Below are 20016 nucleotides of genomic sequence, written 5' to 3' on the forward strand. Positions count from 1 at the left end.
AGGCAACATATTTCCGCCATATGCGGTGATAATGATTTGCTGTCACATCCTTCCTAGCTTTTATCAGCGTAGGAATCACTTAATCTGGAATGCCCTTTTCCGTTAGGATGCGGCGTTCAACCGCCATGCCGTCAAACGCAGCCGCGGTAAGTCTTGGAACAGACAGGGCCCCTGCTGTAACAGGTCCTGTCTGAGAGGCAGAGGCCATGGGTCCTCTGAGATCATTTCTTGCAGTTCTGGGTACCAAGTTCTTCTTGGCCAATCCGGAACGATGAGTATAGTTCTTACTTCTCTCTTTCTTACTATCCTCAGTACCTTTGGTATGAGAGGAAGAGGAGGGAACACATAAACCGACTGGTACACCCACGGTGTCACTAGTGCGTCCACAGCTATCGCCTGAGGGTCCCTTGACCTGGCGCAATATTTTTTTAGCTTTTTGTTGAGGCGGGACGCCATCATGTCCACCCGTGGTCGTTCCCAACGGTTTACAATCTGCGTGAAGACTTCTGGATGAAGTCCCCACTCTCCCGGGTGGAGGTCGTGCCTGCTGAGGAAATCTGCTTCCCAGTTGTCCACTCCCGGAATGAACACTGCTGACAGTGCTAGCACGTGATTCTCCGCCCATCGGAGAATCATTGTGGCTTCTGCCATCGCCATCCTGCTTCTTGTGCCGCCCTGGCGGTTTACATGGGCGACCGCCGTGATGTGGTCTGATTGAATCAGCACTGTTTGGTTTTGAAGCAAGGGTTCTGCTTGACTCAGGGCGTTGTAAATGGCCCTTAGTTCCAGTATATTTATGTGTAGTGAAGTCTCCTGACTTGACCACTGTCCTTGGAAGTTCCTTTCCTGAGTGACTGCCCCCCATCCTCGGAGGCTTGCATCCGTGGTCACCAGGACCCAGTCCTGTATGCCGAATCTGCGGCCCTCGAGAAGAGGAGCACTCTGCAGCCACCACAGCAGAGACACCCTGGGCCTTGGGGACAGGGTGATCAACCGATGCATCTGAAGATGCGATCCGGACCATTTGTCTAACAGATCCCACTGAAAGATCCTTGCATGGAACCTGCCGAAGGGAATTGCTTCGTAAGAAGCCACCATCTTTCTCAGGACTCGCGTGCAATGATGCACCGAAACCTGTTTTGGTTTCAGGAGGTCCCTGACCAGAGATAATTCCTGGGCCTTCTCCACCGGGAGAAACACCTTCTTCTGTTCTGTGTCCAGAATCATGCCCAGGAAGAGCAGACGCGTCGCAGGAATCAGCTGCGACTTTGGGATATTCAGAATCCAGCCGTGCTGTTGCAACACTTCCCGAGAGAGTGCTACGCTGACTAACAACTGCTCTCTGGACCTCGCCTTTATAAGGAGATCGTCCAAGTACGGGATAATTATAACTCCCTTCTTCCGAAGGAGTATCATCATTTCGGCCATTACCTTGGTAAATACTCTCGGTGCCGTGGACAGACCAAACGGCAACGTCTGGAATTGGTAATGACAATCCTGTACCACAAACCGGAGGTACTCCTGGTGAGGTGGGTAAACGGGGACATGCAAGTAAGCATCCTTGATGTCCAGCGACACCATAAAATCCCCCTCTTCCAGGCTTGCAATAACCGCCCTGAGCGATTCCATTTTGAACTTGAACTTCCTTATATAAGTGTTCAAGGATTTTAAATTCAGAATGGGTCTCACCGAACAGTCTGGTTTCGGTACCACAAACATTGTGGATTAGTAACCCCGTCCCTGTTGAAGGAGGGGAACCTTGATTATCACCTGCTGGAGGTACAGCTTGTGAATTGCCGCCAGTACTACCTCCCTTTCCCTGGTAGCAGCTGGCAAGGCTGATTTGAGGTAACGGCGAGGGGGAGTCGCCTCGAACTCCAGCTTGTATCCCTGAGATACAATTTGTACAGCCCATAAATCCACTTGTGAGCGAACCCACTGGTTGCTGAAGTTTTGGAGACGCGCCCCCACCGCACCCGGCTCCGCCTGTGGAGCCCCAGCGTCATGCGGTGGACTTAGAGGAAGCGGGGGAGGATTTTTGTTCCTGGGAACTGGCTGCCTGGTGCAGCTTCTTTCCTCTACCCCTGCCTCTGGGCAGAAAGGATGCGCCTCTGATCCGCTTGCCTTTCTGAGGCCGAAAGGACTGTACATGATAATACGGTGCTTTCTTAGGCTGTGAGGGAACCTGAGGTAAAAAAGTTGACTTCCCGGCTGTTGCCGTGGATACGAGGTCCGAGAGATCGTCCCCAAACAATTCCTCACCCTTATAAGGCAAAACCTCCATGTGTCTTTTAGAATCAGCATCACCTGTCCACTGCCGAGTCCATAATACTCTCCTGGCAGAAATGGACATTGCATTAATTCTAGATGCCAGCAGGCAAATGTCCCTCTGTGCATCCCGCATATATAAGACGACGTCTTTTATATGTTCTATGGTTAGCAAAATAGTATCCCTGTCGAGGGAATCAATGTTGTCTGACAGGGTATCAGGCCATGCGGCTGCAGCACTACACATCCATGCTGAAGCAATAGCAGGTCTCAGTATAGTACCAGAGTGTGTATACACAGACTTCAGGATAGCTTCCTGCTTTCTATCCGCAGGCTCCTTTAAGGCGGCCGTATCCTGAGACGGCAGTGCCACCTTTTTTGATAAGCGTGTGAGCGCCTTGTCCACCCTAGGGGATGTTTCCCAACGTAACCTGTCCGTTGGCGGGAAAGGGTACGCCATCAGTAACCTCTTAGAAATCACTAGTTTCTTATCGGGGGAACGTCACGCTTCTTCACACCATTCATTTAATTCATCAGATGGGGGAAAAGTCACTGGCTGCTTTTTCTCCCCAAACATAATACCCTTCTTGGTGGTAACCGGGTTAACATCAGAAATGTGCAATACATTTTTCATTGCAGTAATCATGCATCGGATGGCTTTTGTAGACTGTGCATTTGTCTCATCCTCATCTACACTGAAGTCAGACTCCGTGTCGACATCTGTGTCTACCATCTGAGCTAGCGGGCGTTTATGAGCCCCTGATGGCCTCTGAGACGCCTGGGCAGGCGCGGGCTGAGATCTCGGCTGTCCCAAGGCTGCTGCGTCATCGAACCTTTTATGTAAGGAGTTGACACTGTCGGTTAAGACCTTCCACATATCCATCCAATCCGGTGTCGGCCCCGTCGGGGGCGACACCACACTTATCTGCCCTTGCTCCGCCTCCACGTAACCCTCATCATCAAACATGTCGACACAGCCGTACCGACACACCGCACACACACAGGGAATGCTCTGACTGAGGACAGGACCCCACAAAGTCCTTTGGGGAGACAGAGAGAGAGTATGCCAGCACACACCACAGCGCTATATAACACAGGGATTTACACTATAATGAGTGATTTTTCCCAATAGCTGCTTATCATCTTATTTGCGCCTAAATTTATGTGCCTCCCCTCTCTTTTTTACCCTTCTCGTATAGGATACTGCAGGGGAGAGCGTCCTTCCAGCGGAGCTGTGAAGAGAAAATGTCGCTGGTGTGCTGAGGAAGAAGGCCCCGCCCCCTCAGCGGCGGGCTTCTCCCGCGTTTTGTATAGCTTAATGGCGGGGTTTTTTACACATATACAGTTTTCCAGACTGTATTATGTGTGTTTTGTGCCAAAAGGTATTCTTATTGCTGCCCAGGGCGCCCCCCCCCCCCCCCCCCCCAGCGCCCTGCACTCTACCGGAGTGTGTGGTGTGCAGTGGGAGCAATGGCGCACAGCTGCAGTGCGCTACCTTAATGAAGACCGGAGTCTTCTGCCGCCGATTTCATCTCCTTCTCTTCTGTTTTCTGGCTCTGCAAGGGGGACGGCGGCGCGGCTCCGGGAACGGCCGATCGAGGTCAGGCCCTGTGTTCGAACCCTCTGGAGCTAATGGTGTCCAGTAGCCTAAGAAGCACAAGCTAGCTGCACGCAGGTAGGTTTGCTTCTCTCCCCTCAGTCCCTCGTAGCAGCGAGTCTGTTGCCAGCAGATCTCACTGAAAACAAAAAACCTAACAAATACTTTCTTTCTAGCAAGCTCAGGAGAGCCCACTAGGAGCACCCAGCTCTGGCCGGGCACAGATTCTAACTGAGGTCTGGAGGAGGGGCATAGAGGGAGGAGCCAGTGCACACCAGATAGTACCTAATCTTTCTTTTAGAGTGCCCAGACTCCTGCGGAGCCCGTCTATTCCCCATGGTCCTTACGGAGTTCCCAGCATCCACTAGGACATCAGAGAAATAAAGCAGCCAGTATTTACCCTGCACAGAAACAATATAACCCACCCAAATCTAACTCTCTCTGCACATCTTACATCTTCCCAACCTGCAGTGCACATGGTTTTGCCCAACTGCTAACAAAATTCCTGCTGCGATCAACTTGGCATTACCCCCTTAGACACAAATCCTCTTCATTACGCATTCATGCACTTATCCAGAGAGCTCGCCACCATTCAGCCACAATACTCCTCATTAAATAACACATTTCAATATACTACCCCACCCAGGACTCAAACGCACAACCTGCTGCATCCCTGCCAAACACCCCACCTACCGAGCCGCTTGATCCCGCATAAAAACTATGAGATTTACAACTACAGTATGGCGCTACCTGTACCCCACAAAAAAATAGCCAGCACCAGTATCGAGCAGATCCATGCAGTGTGCAGCCACACATCCAATCCCTTGCAGCCACACACTACATAGATCTGCCCAGCCGCAGCGATGATCACCCCTTCACAAAGTATAAGATAAGCTTCACATAGTTAGAACTCTCCAGCTTGGAATTCTCTAGCTTTCTATGCTAGGGCAGATAGCTCAATGAATAGAGTGTCCGACTGCAATGCCACAGGCAACGGGTTCGAATCCCGGGCACATCAGCATCCCAAAATGTAATAAAGGACAGTGCAACTGAACAACAAAGAGGGGGGAAGCTACAAGTGGAAGTTATAAGATAATTCATAATTGACAAGTGCTGCCAACAGCGTCCCCTACCCTGCAACGCTTTGTGCGGAGCACACTCCACACACGCCTAGTTACTGTCCTGGTGAAATTATAGAGAACTAAACCTGCATTTTTATTTAATATGAAACATTAAGAACCAATGAAGCTATTGACTATAATCGGACCATTGTACCAGTCGCCCTCACACACAGGGAACAGCCATTGTGTGGCGATTTTCATACCCAGATGACAACCTGAAACCCTATATTTCACACAAAAAAATATGCATATTTGTATCAATTACAATGTACTACGGCTCAAAAAAAGGCCAAAAGCTCCAGCTATTTACAAAGACTCCAGATCTTAATTACAAAACAATAACACGCTATACTTATGGCACTAGAAGTGTGAAAATAAATGGCTTGTTAGAAAAACCACACTACGATCAAGAGACAACTAGTACTCGGAATAGCGGAGGATACTTGGATAATTGAAAATCATTGCATGACCTATCCAATTTAAGCACATCGATTAAGTTTAATTAGTTAAGTTAGATAATCTTCAGTGATCTTGTATTATTGACTTAAAAAAAAAAAGGCTCCTGTACTGGCTAATTATATCCTGTATAATGAGAAAATGATCACAGAATGGTAAATGTACAAACGTACCGGCGTGGATCAGCATAACGGTAAAGGAATCCAATTCACTGGGATACAGCCGCTGCAAGCTGTGCAGGGAGAACAGGGTCGATCCCCCATTTCCTAAAAAGAAAAATATCCACATTTTAAGGACTCTACATAGATTAATCCGTGTGCAGACGTAGACAGATATACTGTAAGTCGTTTGTTATACATGGCGAGTCAAAATAACCTCCAGATTTTAAAGGGTAACAAAAAAGCCATGGTAAATGCTATTCAAATGTGGTGTATTAATAACCTAAAAGTGCAGGGAATACAGATTATTTTAAATAAACTGTATTCCAGGTTTATATATAAAGAACCATAAATCAGGCCACTTAGATACAGGCGCATGGCTAAAAAGCAGGCTAGTGACAGAATGCAATGTAATTAGTCAACGTTGCAGCATGACATGTAAGAACCAATAGCAAACCTGCCACTACTGGGCGTGAGCCAATCAGGGCTGGGGTGTGTGGCCATGCCACAGCGGTAACCTGTCCATTATCCTTCTCCTGTTACCCTTTAAACTGCCATAGGTGCACCCGATACCTGTTCACCCCGGTACGGGAGCTACCTCTCCACCTGCCTGGGCTGATTAGGACAATGCAGTCCTGATCACCACTGAGAAACAGAGCCCTTAAATTAGGACGGTCCCGACAAAGCTGGGACAGTTGGGTGGTGTGCCGGTGGACTTATGTCACCTGAAGGTGTATCATCCGCCCCGTTTAAGAGAAAGTTTTTAAACGGTAAAGCCCAAAACAAAAGATTTGTGGTGACATTGTGGCTTATGAATACTTTGTTTTAATGCAGCTTAATAACATGTAATGGTAATTCAGCTCTCACCTATGCCTATAGATGCAAGAACTGCAAACACACAAATCTGGTGTGAGGGGGAGAACAGGCTGCTATCACTATCTATAGATACGGTATATAGGCGCTGTGGAACCCTTGTGGCGCCATATAACTAAATGATAATAATAGAGGTCTGTGCTGCAGGGGACACACTAAGGCGACGGGCCTAATATCCGCACAAGGACACACACACAGTCAGCGGTGGTGTGTACTGTATGTGGGGTACGTCCACCAGGGATGTATACACAGCCTCTGATGTCTGGAGACATGGGGACAGCTCGCTAAGTGACAGCATCGGCGGGTGCACCAGGCAGCTGTTTGGGAGACGACTGCTGCAGGGCGCAGATCGCAGCGGATGCCAGCTTGCTGCTCCAGCCAAAGTCACACTTTAGGAACCTGGATATTTATAGGCTGGGATCACACACTAATTGGGGAGCTGGGTGCACAGCAGCAGACAAAGCCACCGGTGGAATCTCTGCTGCAGGATGAGACTTCCAATTATAACACTGGCTGAAGAGCTCACCTATTTTTGGTCCCGGCGGATCAGAGAAAACGTGATAACGAACTCCGAGAGGAAGTTCTTGCCTTGTGAGCTTGTCCGCTATCTGCTGCTGGTACGCCAGCTCTTGTTGCTCGTCAGCAGCTGTGATGACAACCACGTCCCAGAACTCCCCAGGCCGCACTTCTTTACCTGGGTGTAGGAGAAGCCACAAGCACGTGGAATAAACACAATGCACACAGGCAGTGACGCTTTTATTATACAGTGAAACTAATAATGAAAATAAACACTTACTACAATAAAGTTACATACTAAGATACATTATATAGACAGGAGAACTGCTCTGCATGTCCTAAACTAAGAACATTTCTGTGTTACATGAACCTGGAATATCCCCCCATGACACATAAAGTAATACAAATCCTTCAGTACCACCTACGACCTCTTTAATTTAAACTGTATTCATTGTATGAATAACTTTATAACCTAATGACAGCTGAATAGAGTAAGGGCCTGTTCCTGTACTTGCAAATACCTGCAGACTGGAGGGGGAATGGGGAGATGTATCAACACTTGGAGAGAGATAAAGTACCAACCATTCAGCGCCTGTAATATTTAAAGTACAGTCTGTAACATGCCAGTAGTGGACTGGTTGGTACTTTATCTCTCTCCAAGGCATAGACACATGTACTTCTATCAGGGCCGGTTCTGGGGCTCTGTGCGGCAATAGGGGGTGTGGCTTCATACAGTGGGCGTGGTCATTTACGCCCCCCTGTACAGACTGATAGGATGTGCGGTGCGCGATGACGTCATCGCGCACCGCACAGTAAAGGACCTCTCCACGAAGGGAAACTAGACGCGTACGCGTCTAGTTTCCCTTCACAGCGGCAGCGGGGGGGCACACAGCAGCAGCGGATCTTGCCCTGGTGCGGCGCCCTCCGGATGGCGCCCTGTGCCCTCCGGAAGGCAGCGCCCCGGGCAAAAGTCCTGCTTGCCCGTGGCAAGATCCGCTTCTGACTTCTATATGCGGTTGGGCAAAGTCTGGTGCCTATAGCGGATGATGGACGTTACCAGTGCTAGCAGACTGCTTGTATGCATATATAATGCTAACACCTATTGGTGCTTTCCTCGTTACTTAGGTATATAGGATGCATTTCTGAGCGCATCTATGCACATGTTTTGGGTTCTCTTGGTATCGTACCTGCGAGTAATTTCTGATCGCTTAGATAAGGAATTTAAATTTTATTCATATATAATAGCAATCGCATATTTTGCGTACAAATAGCTACAGTATAAACATGGCGTAAGTGTTGAAAGTGGAATGTGCTATAGTACAGACTCCATGTTGCTGCTCCTCCAGGTAAGCTTCATTCCCTGTACCAAGATGGCCGCCAAGGCTACTACTGAGCATGTGCAGTTCCATTCTGAGACTGCACGAGAGTGACTCAGTGGAAGACTTCCACTTAGCTGCAAGTAAGACCTGTGATTGTGATATAACCGCTGTTCCAGTATCCTGCACTGCTACCTGCATACACTCACTGGCTGGTGAGCTGTATGACACCCCACACTGTTCAAGCTCCGCCCCATTACCAGTGTGTATAACAGTGAGTACAGATGTACCTGCTTTATCTTCAATAAATCCACCACTGAGCGATTGGGCTGCTCATACTTGTAAAGCATTCACCAGCGTGTCCAGAAACCCTGCTACATCCTCAAGCCTGTATACACGTTACCGGTGGATGCAGGTATTCTGCGATAGCTGACGCTGTGCATATGCAATTTAGTCAACGCAAATTGTGGCAGTGTTGTGCAGCACAGTGTGAAATCTGTTCTTGGCACATCACCATTTTTTTTTTGGTAAAATAATCTCTAGCAAATCTGTTCCATACAATCACAGAGCACTTTATATACACTTTGGAAACACGCACATGTCCAATGGCGGCATCATATGGGGTGTACGTTCAGGATCCAGGCAGCCATAATAACGACCCCTGTCAGAAGACCGACCGACGAATCCCAACAGTCAGGATCCTGAAGATAAGTATTAACGGCCACCTTAGGCTGCGGGAGGGGCGTTAGGTTTAGGCACACTCCAGGGGGGTTACTGAGAGGCTGCGGGTGGGGGAGGGGCGTTAGGTTTAGGCACACTACAGGGGGGTTGACAGGCTGCGGGGTGGGGGAGGTTGGGGTTAGGCTGCAGAAAGTGGGGGTTAGGTTTTGGCACCACTGGGGGGAGGTTAGGGTTAGGCACCAATAGAAGAGGTTAGGGTAAGGATGCGGACAGAGAGGGTTAGGGGTAGGGGAGGGAGGCTACAGTACATAATGCATCCCTGTGGGCATTGCCGCAATCGGGGTGCCGGCCTTGGGATACTGACCGCCGGCTTTTCATACTAAATCCTCATATGGAACTCCGGTAGAATGATTGGATGATGACGCACAATCACAATACTTTGCGACTCCCGGCCACAATAATATAGATCTGTCTATGATCCAGTAGGACGGACAACTCAGATTTTCAGATACATGTAACCCCCCCCCCACCACATTGGGCATCGGAAACTCTACTTATGAGCAGCCACAAACTTAAAAATAAATAAAGAAGAACAAGTGCTCAGTCATTAAAGTGAAATTCAGAGGACAATTTCCCATACAGAACGCTGGGCCGCTAAAAATATTTATCTATGAGAACAGATTATGAATGTTCTTATCACATCATTTTTGCATTTTTTTTTTTTTTTACAAATAAAAGAAGCCGGCGGTATTATAAAGGAACCTGGAAATATTACTTCAGCGACCAAACACGAGAACATGGCGAAGAAAACCAACAGGGTCACTGTCATTTGATCTCTGTCGCACATTACAAGAAGCCGCCTCAGTTCCCATTTACATGCAGTAACACAGTTTGCCGGGAGAATTAATTTTGACAAAGTAACACAGCTCCCAGGAGACCCGGCGCGCCACGTGATATGTAAGAGAAAGCCGAGATACAGATTCATTAAAATTTCAGAATTGGAGGATTCTGCAGCTACTCCAGCGCCATGTCCGACTCTGTCAAGCAATCCTCACATTCCTACACCTCTACTTTTAATTGACTGAAGTAGCTGTCACTGAATATTTAAACGCATTCAAATGAAACTTAATTACGACCTGCTCTCACACTGTTCTCTCTGTGGTATATAGGTGGATGTAATTGCTGGGTGTATGAGGATATGTCAGCTACTAGTTTGTAACGCAGTTTGCACCGCAATTACCCAACTGCGCTGCGACAGCTAGGACCTGGCTTTAACCCCTTCACTGCAATGAAAACGTTAAAACCACAATTTAACATCAAATGACAAAAGCTGAACAAGGGGACTAATTCAGACCTGATCGCAGCAGCAAATTTGTTAGCTAGTGGGCAAAACCATGTGCACTGCAGGTGGGGCAGATGTAACATGTGCAGAGAGAGTTAGATTTGGGTGGATTATATTGTTTCTGTGCAGGGTAAATACTGGCTGCTTTATTTTTACACTGAAATTTAGATTTCAGTTTGAACACACCCCACCCAAATCTAACTCTCTCTGCACATGTTACAACTGCCCCACCTGCAGTGCACATGGTTTTGCCCACTAGCTAACAAATTTGCTGCTGCGATCAGGTCTGAATTAGGCCCAATATCCATGAAGTAATGGGAATGCTTCTCCTTAACATCCATCTTTCATTCCTCATCAGCAGGCTGCCATGTTATTAGGGAGGAGCTTCTTTCTCCCAGCAATCACTGAATGACTGAAAGCCTGGCAAACTTTTGTTGCAATTGGTGGATTTATACAAAGGGGTGATGCCAGTGATGTGGCAGTGACTCAACTGAGTGCAGTTTCAGCTTTTTGACCTAGAACAGATATTGATGGTGTGGGAGAAATTACAGCTGCCTCGTTGAGCGGGCAGATATTTTATTTTTAAAAAAAACATTTTGTGGTTTAGTGGCCCTTTTAAAGTGAGACAGGATACTTTTAAAAATGAGTTTTATGGTAAGAACTTACCTTTGTCAAAACTCTTTCTGCGAGGTACACTGGGCTCCACAAGGAATAGACATAGGGGTGTAGAGTAGGATCTTGATCCGAGGCACCAACAGGCTCAAAGCTTTGACTGTTCCCAGAATGCATAGCGCCGCCTCCTCTATAACCCCGCCTCCCTGCACAGGAGCTCAGTTTTTAGTTAACCAGCCTAATGCAGTAGCAGAAAAAGAGACGACAACGGTTAGTAGCCACAACACCGCATTCTCACGACAGGAGACGTGTCAGCGGCTAATGCCATACCAACCCAAAGAAGCTAAGTGCGTCAGGGTGGGCGCCTTGTGGAGCCCAGTGTACCTCACAGAAAGAGTTTTAACAAAGGTAAGTTCTTACCATAAAACTCTTTTTCTGCTGTGGGGTACACTGGGCTCCACAAGGAATAGACATAGGGGGATGTCCTAAAGCAGTTCCTTATGGGAGGGGACGCACTGTAGCGGGCACAAGAATCCGGCGTCCAAAGGAAGCATCCTGGGAAGTGGCAGTATCGAAGGCATAGAACCTTATAAACGTGTTCACAGAGGACCATGTAGCCGCCTTGCACAATTGTTCAAGGGTCGCACCAGACGGTCCAACAGACAGAGTAGAATGGGCCGTAATGTGAGCAGGAGCTGACAGACCAGCCCTCACATAAGCATGTGCAATCACCATTCTAATCCATCTGGCCAAAGTTTGCTTGTGAGCAGGCCAGCCCCATTTGTGAAATATCACAAATATCACAGCAGGCCAGCCGGTGACGGTGAAATATCAGATATGGGGAACTACAGGACAAGGCACCCAAATCCGACACTCTTCTAGCTGAAGCAATAGCAAGCAGAAACACCACCTTAAGGGAAAGCCACTTAAGGTCAGCTGAACCAAGAGGTTCAAACGGAGACTCTTGTAACGCCTCCAAAACCACCGACAAGTCCCAAGGAGCCACAGGCGGGACATAGGGAGGCTGGATACGCAACACGCCCTGAGTAAAGGTATGCACATCAGGTAAGGTCGCACATTTTCTCTGAAACCACACTGACAAGGCAGATATTTGAACCTAGAGGGAGGCCAGACGCAGGCCTAAGTCCAGGCCATGCTGAAGAAAAGCCAACAACTTGGCTATACTAAACTTGGAAGCGTCATAATCGTTAGATGCGCACCAAACAAACTAAGAATGCCAGACCCTATAGTAAATCCGAGCCGAAGCTGGTTTCCGGGCCCGCAACATAGTTTGAATGACCGCCTCAGAAAACCCTTTAGCACTTAAGACGGAAGCTTCAAGAGCCACGCCGTCAAAGACAGCCAGGCTAGGTCCTGGTAGACACAGGGGCCCTGAACGAGGAGGTCTGGGCGTTGTGGAAGTAGAATTGGACGCTCTGACGATAGGCCTTGCAGGTCTGAGAACCAGTGCCGTCTGGGCCACGCTGGAGCTATGAGAAGCAGAATTCCTTTTTCTTGCTTGAACTTCCAAATTACCCTGGGCAGGAGTGACACCGGAGGGAACACGTACGGCAGCCGAAACCTCCACGGTACCGCCAGCGCATCCACGAATGCTGATTGAGGATCCCTTGTCCTTGCTCCGAAGACAGGAACCTTGGGGTAAATTTACTAATATGGGAGTTCTATCCAAGATGGGATGTTGCCCATAGCAACCAATCAGATTCCAGTTATTATCTTCTAGAAGGTGCTAGATAAAATGAGAAGTAGAATCTGATTGGTTGCTATAGGCAACATCCCATCTTAAATAGAACTCCCATCTTAGTAAATTTACCCCCTTGTGATTGTGTCGAGACGCCATCAGATCCACGTCTGGAAGGCCCCACTTTTCCACTAAGAGTTGAAACACTTCTGGATGGAGGCACCACTCGCCGGCATGTACGTCCTGATGACTGAGAAAGTCCGCTTCCCAATTCAAGACTCCCAGAATGAATATTGCCGATATGGCCGGTAGATGGTGTTCTGCCCAATGTAGAATCCGTGAGACTTCCTTCATTGCCAAACGGCTTCGAGTGCCGCCTTGATGATTTATGTAAGCCACTGTGGTGGCGTTGTCCGAATGCACTTGAACAGGACGGTTCTGAATTAAATGCTGGGCTAGGTTCAATGCATTGAAGACCGCCCGCAATTCCAGAATGTTGATTGAGAGGAGGGACTCCTCCTTGGTCCACCGACCCTGAAGGGAGTGTTGCTCCAGCACCGCGCCGCAACCTCTTAGACTGGCATCTGTCGTCAACAGGACCCAGTTGGATATCCAGAAGGGAATGCTGATGCCATGAGGCCCAGCACCTACATCGCCGAATGTATCGACACTTGCGCACGAGAAAGGAAGCAACGAATCCTGTCCTGAAGCTTCAGGACTTTCTCCTGACACAAGAACAACCTCTGGTTGTGAGTGTCCAATAGCGCTCCCAGATACACCATGCTCTATGCAGGGATAAGGGGGGATTACTTCCAGCTGATGAGCCACCCGTGGGCTTGTAGAAACCGGACCGTCATATCCAGATGACGCAGGAGAAGTTCTGGGGAATTTGCCAGGATTAACAAGTCATCTAGATACGGCAGTATCCTGACCCCTTGACAGCGGAGTACAACCATCATCACTGCCATAACTTTTGTGAAGACTCGCGGAGCCATTGTTAAACCAAAAGGTAACGCCCCAAACTGGTAATGGAGGTTGCCAATAGCAAACCTCAGGTATTGCCGATGTGACGCTGCTATAGGAATATGCAGGTAAGCATCCTGTATGTCCAGGGAGACCATGTAGTCCCCAGGTTCCAAGGCCAGAACTATAGAGCGAAGGGTTTCCATACGGAACTTGGAAACCTTCACAAACCTGTTCAATGCCTTGAGGTTGAGAATGGGCCGGGAGGACCCATTCGGTTTCGGGACTAGAAACAGCGGAGAATAGTACCCCCGGCCCCTCTGCGCAAGAGGCACCTGTACTACGACTCCTGTATCCAGGAGGGTCTGTACCACCGATTGCAGAGTGTTTGCCTTTGTCTGGTCCAACGGGACGTCTGTCTGGCAAAATCGATGATGGGGGCGGTTTTTGAAGGCTATGGCGTAACCTCGAGTGACGACTTCCCGTACCCAGGCATCTGAAGTGGTATTAAACCATTCCTGGGTATACCCTAGAAGCCGGCTCCCCACCCTGGGATCCCCCAGGGGGAGGCCCGCCCCGTCATGCGGCAGGCTTATCGGCCTTGGAAGCTGGCTGACGGGGCGCCCAGGCTCTTTTTGGCTTTGGCTTACCAGGTTTGGAAGTGCGGACCTGTGTTATGCACACCAGTGCCTGCAGGAATGTACTGGTGTCTGAACTGTTATGCACACCAGTGCCTGCAGGAATGTACTGGTGTCTGAACAGATAGGGATGCAAAACAAATGAACTCACAGACAGACTGGGGAATATGACATTACGTACACAGAAGGTGATAGGGTAACAAAATAAACACAAAGTGAACAGAGAAGCCCAGAGGCGAAGAAACTGGGTGTCTCCCTAGTATTAAGAATGCTCAGATGGAAAAAGCAAGATGTTGTGTTTTAATACGTAGAGAACCCGAAATGCTGTTGCTAAGGGCAACAGCAAAACCCTAAAGGGTTACCAACGGGTGTGGCAGTAAACTCTTTGGTCAGAGATGGAATGATAGACACAAGGAGAGTCTCCACAATCCTAATCCTCACTTGCAGTGCACAGGTTTAGCTTACTGCCACTAAACTGACACCTGAACACCTTGCACAGTGAGACAGGATTTAGGCAGGCAAATCTGAGAATACAGACGCAAACTTGCTAAGTTCACAGAGTAGCAAAAGAACCCCAGCAAGTTAAACGACTGACTCCAGTCTTACTGCTAGGTCTGGATTGGCAGAGTGTAGTACCAAATCCCAAGGCCTATATGCAGTAAGCAACAACAAATACAAAGCTACACAGTACTGGCTAACTTTCAGGAACTAACTAACCAACAAAGATTCAGCAGCATCTGCTTAACCTGAGAAGAGGCTTTATATAGCAGGTGCTGTCCACGCCCCACTCAGACCTCACAGACTGTGAGCACAAAAACCAGCACCGGATCCCCTGCCGTGCACAGAGCCTGTAACCACTGCACAGCAAAAGACCCGAACCGGAGTATCAGCTGCTCTCAGGTTACTCCGCTAGCACTTGTCTCCCGGTTGCCATGACGACGTGGCAGCACAGGGCAGGAGACCCTAACAACCTGCTTGTTGTACCCCTGACCTTTTGCTTTTACCTGAAGGACGAAAGAGGCGAAAGCAAGTACCTTTAGCCTTCGACACAGAAGGAGCGGTACTTGGCAGACAGGCAGTTTTGGCAGTAGCCAAGTCAGCCACTATCTTATTTAAGTCCTCCCCAAACAGAATATCACCCTTGAAAGGGAGTACCTCCAGGGTTTTTCTAGAGTCCAGATCCACAGACCAGGATCTCAGCCACAATATCCGGCGAGCCAGGACTGACGTAGTAGAGGCCTTGGCTGCTAGGATACCGGCATCAGAAGCCGCCTCTTTAATATAGCGAGAAGCTGTGACAATATATGACAAGCATTGTCTAGCATGGTCAGAAGAGATTTCAGCTTCTAACTCCAAGGCCCATGCTTCAATAGCTTCTGCAGCCCATGTTGCTGCAATAGTGGGCCTTTGTGCAGCACCCGTGAGGGTGTAAATCGCTTTCAGACAACCCTCTACACGTTTATCCGTAGGCTCTTTTAGAGACGTGACGGTAGTGACAGGCAGAGCTGAGGAAACCACCATCCTAGCCACATGTGAGTCTACTGGAGGAGGCGTTTCCCAATTCTTAGATAGCTCTGGCGCGAGGGGATAGCGAGCCAGCATCTTCTTGTGAGGCACAAACTTTGTACCGGGGTTTTCCCAGGGTTCCTGATGCATATCCGCTAGGTGATCAGACCACCTTAACCACCTTCTGACGCTTGAACCTATCTGGTTTCTTAGGAGGGACGGATGGCTCGGGATCATCTGTAATCTTTGCACTTCTGCAGGGGGTCCGGCACTGACATGCGGGGCGGACTAGCCCTGTGCTGGGCGTCCCCCCGCATGTCTGAGTGACTGATCGTAGCTGTGCTAAATTTACCACAGCTACGATCATCTCGGAATGACCCCCAATATACGTATCAGAACCTTATATGCAATTTTTATATATTTGTTGTATGTTTGAGACAATACAAAAAATGTAACCAGGCGCTAATATATCATCACCATATTCTGATGATTGAATTGCTGGTATTGAAGTTTCTATACAAATTATTTTGCAATTAGTGTATAATCAAGCTGCAAGAGAGAGCTTCACTTGGGGTAAAACAAGTCAAAAAGAACCGGCACTTTAAAGTATCCGGTAATACTAAGACACTAAACTAATCCCCTCTTGCGCTATATAAATAGTATGATATGGCTCAGAGTTCAATAAAAACAAATAGATGATTTCATATGTTCTGTATATTTTTTAATACATATAAATACATATATATAATAAACTAATAGACCGGTCAAAATAAAATCACTAACAAATATCTTGCCTAACTATAGGAGGTGGATCTATGATAAACTTCTGTGCACAGAATATATTGAAAAAATAAATAAAAATCAGTCCATATATTGGATTAAAAAAGTAATTGACCAGCTGTGATTTGCACCCGTGTAGTAGTTAACAAATTTATGCGTTGTTATATATTGGATATCCTCAATCTGTTACCACTTAGCAAAGAAGATAATATTGTGCAAAAATAGCCGCTCCACACTGGAGCCTTACGTGTAGCCTGCACCAGTAGTTGTATCACGGGAAAGTCCAATGACATGAGAGACGGTCTCGGGCTGCGGGAACGGCGCTTCACTGGCGCCTGCTGTGCTGATAGTTTTACCCGTCTTCCAGGCTCTATGAGTCCACGTCTCCAAGTGCCGTATGCAGACACCTCAGTCACGGTGGTATTCCCCCGATCTCCGTTTGCTCCACAAATGATGCTGCTGGATGAAGGTATATTGTGTGGGTGCAAATAAGCTGGTACAAGGGTCCAGTGGTCTGCTTCTGACGCGTTTCGCTCCTCTTATGGGGGCTTCCTCAAAGAATTACTTTTTTAATCCAATATATGGACTGATTTTTATTTATTTTTTCAATATATTCTGTGCACAGAAGTTTATCATAGATCCACCTCCTATAGTTAGGCAAGATATTTGTTAGTGATTTTATTTTGACCGGTCTATTAGTTTATTATATATATGTATTTATATGTATTAAAAAATATACAGAACATATGAAATCATCTATTTGTTTTTATTGAACTCTGAGCCATATCATACTATTTATATAGCGCAAGAGGGGATTAGTTTAGTGTCTTGTATGTTTGAGAGTCGATATGATTTATTAATAAAAGTTATGGTTTAACATTAGCTGAAGAGTGCCCCAGCCCAGAGAGTTCTCTATTCTCTTCTATATATAGCATTATAAGGACTTGCACAGATGGGAGAGGCTGATGAAACCGGGAAGATCACATAGTTTGTAGGTAAATGTGGCTGTCACATTAATACTGACCCTCCCCCTCATTACTGCCATAACAGGATATACAGGTAGAATCTCCTATATACGAAATGCTTGGGACTAGAAGTATTCTGGATTTTTCCGTATTTGGAACATTTCCATACCATGATTAGATAGCTTGTGGATAGGACCCACTATTGTGAGAAATCACAGGATGCCAAATATTTCATCATCCTTTTTATATCATCAGCATTTTACTGACAGTCACCGATGCTTACTGACATGTTTGTATGGAATATGGAAAAAAAAAAATCTCAGTAAACTAGAGAGCACAGGATATCTTTAATTGTGTAATACAGTCAGTGAGAAGTCATACTTTTAGTCAGCTCTGAAACTGGGCTGACCGGCGCCCGGGGCCACCGAATTTGCAGAGCTGTCCATACCCGTAGAGTCCTGGCAGACACCCTGAAAGCCATGTGGAAAGAACAATGCCACCCCCAATTACACAGGTTCTCTAGCTGCATGAAACCAGGTGAATGCAGGCGTGAAGCCAGCCACAGAGCCTGTGTAATTCATGAGTGTCCCAGTTTAAAGGTATAGTATGGTAAGCCTACATGTGCAGAGTAATGGCCTATACCAGCGGTTCTCAAACTTTTTTGAATCACGGCGACCCAGTGTACCAGAATTTTTTTCACGGCGCCCTCAGGCCAAAAGTTTCTTATTGAGAAATTTAGAAAGAAATATTAAATTAAGTAAAATTGTATTTATATGTCATCCTAAAGGCTCATACATACTGGCCGATATATTGGGTGTTCTATTGAACAACCGATATATCGCGGGTCCGTCGGCCAGTGTGTATGGGCGATATGTCTGTGAGCTCAGTCGTTCACAGACATATTGCGTCGGCCCCGCAGCACAGCCGACGGCCAATATATCTACCGATATATTGGCGCATCGCTGTGTGTGCACGGGCGACCAGCCGACCGCCCGTACACAAGCAGCGGCAGCCGGCGATGATTGACAGCTGAACTGGGTGGGCGTGTGTACACGCCCGCCCAGTTCATGACGTCACTCCCCGACTGAGTTTTTTATGGTTTTGCCTATTACATTGACAATAAATAGTTTGAATTTATCCTGGACCACCAAAACTGAGGCACCCCTGCAAGTGTCCCGCAGCACCCCAGGGTGCCACGGCACACAGTTTGAGAACCACAGCCCTATACACACGTGGCGATTTCTGCCTATTTTCTAAGTGATCGCTTCGAAATTAAGCACGGATCGCTCTGTGTGTACACCCGTAGCGATGGCGATGCACGGTTCCGCGCGTCGCCATCGCCCGCTCAGATCTTTAGCACATGCAGGCAAGAACTAGTTAGATGGCCTAGCATGTGCGTAGAGAACACTGGACAGCGCAGATCACTATGTGTATAGCGGTGTATAGCGATGTGTGTATTGCGGTGTGTGTATAGCGGTGTATAGTGGTGTGTGTATAGCGGTGTATAGTGGTGTGTGTATAGCGGTGTATAGTGGTGTGTGTATAGCGGTGTATAGTGATGTGTGTATAGCGATGTGTGTATAGCGATGTGTGTATAGCGATGTGTGTATAGCGATGTATAGCGATGTGTGTATAGCGATGTATAGCGATGTGTGTATAGCGGTGTATAGCGATGTGTGTATAGCGATGTGTGTATAGCGGTGTATAGCGATGTGTGTATAGCGATGTGTGTATAGCGATGTGTGTATAGCGATGTATAGCGATGTGTGTATAGCGGTGTATAGCGATGTGTGTATAGCGATGTGTGTATAGCGATGTGTGTATAGGGATGTGTGTATAGGGGTGTATAGCGATGTGTGTATAGCGGTGTATAGTGATGTGTGTATAGCGGTGTATAGCGATGTGTGTATAGCGGTGTATAGCGATGTGTGTATAGCGGTGTGTGTATAGCGATGTGTGTATAGCGATGTGTGTATAGCGATGTGTGTATAGCGGTGTGTGTATAGCGGTGTGTGTATAGCGGTGTGTGTATAGCGGTGTGTGTATAGCGGTGTATAGGGATGTGTGTATAGCGATGTGTGTATAGCGATGTGTGTATAGCGGTGTATAGCGGTGTATAGCGATGTGTGTATAGCGGTGTATAGCGATGTGTGTATAGCGATGTGTGTATAGCGGTGTATAGTGATGTGTGTATAGCGGTGTGTGTATAGCGATGTGTGTATAGCGATGTGTGTATAGCGATGTGTGTATAGCGGTGTATAGCGATGTGTGTATAGCGGTGTGTATAGCGGTGTATAGCGATGTGTGTATAGCGATGTGTGTATAGCGATGTGTGTATAGCGGTGTATAGTGATGTGTGTATAGCGGTGTGTGTATAGCGGTGTATAGCGATGTGTGTATAGCGGTGTATAGCGGTGTGTGTATAGCGATGTGTGTATAGCGATGTGTGTATAGCGGTGTGTGTATAGCGGTGTATAGCGATGTGTGTATAGCGGTGTATAGTGATGTGTGTATAGCGGTGTATA

The 20016-nt window shown here is 47.5% G+C and overlaps 1 protein-coding gene across 1 annotated transcript in view; it reads right to left on the reverse strand.

Moving 5' to 3' along the window:
* FPGT (fucose-1-phosphate guanylyltransferase) overlaps window positions 1-20016 on the reverse strand; it is a 42909-nt gene that overhangs the window by 12946 nt on the left and 9947 nt on the right. The window contains exons 2-3 of the mRNA XM_063939085.1: window positions 7000-7167; window positions 5616-5708 (exon numbers count right to left, since the gene is read on the reverse strand). Coding sequence (XP_063795155.1) covers window positions 5616-5708; window positions 7000-7167 — 261 coding nt within the window. The remainder of the gene's footprint in view (window positions 1-5615; window positions 5709-6999; window positions 7168-20016) is intronic.

This window comes from Pseudophryne corroboree, chromosome 9, assembly GCF_028390025.1.
Source record: "Pseudophryne corroboree isolate aPseCor3 chromosome 9, aPseCor3.hap2, whole genome shotgun sequence".
NCBI lineage: Eukaryota > Metazoa > Chordata > Amphibia > Anura > Myobatrachidae > Pseudophryne > Pseudophryne corroboree.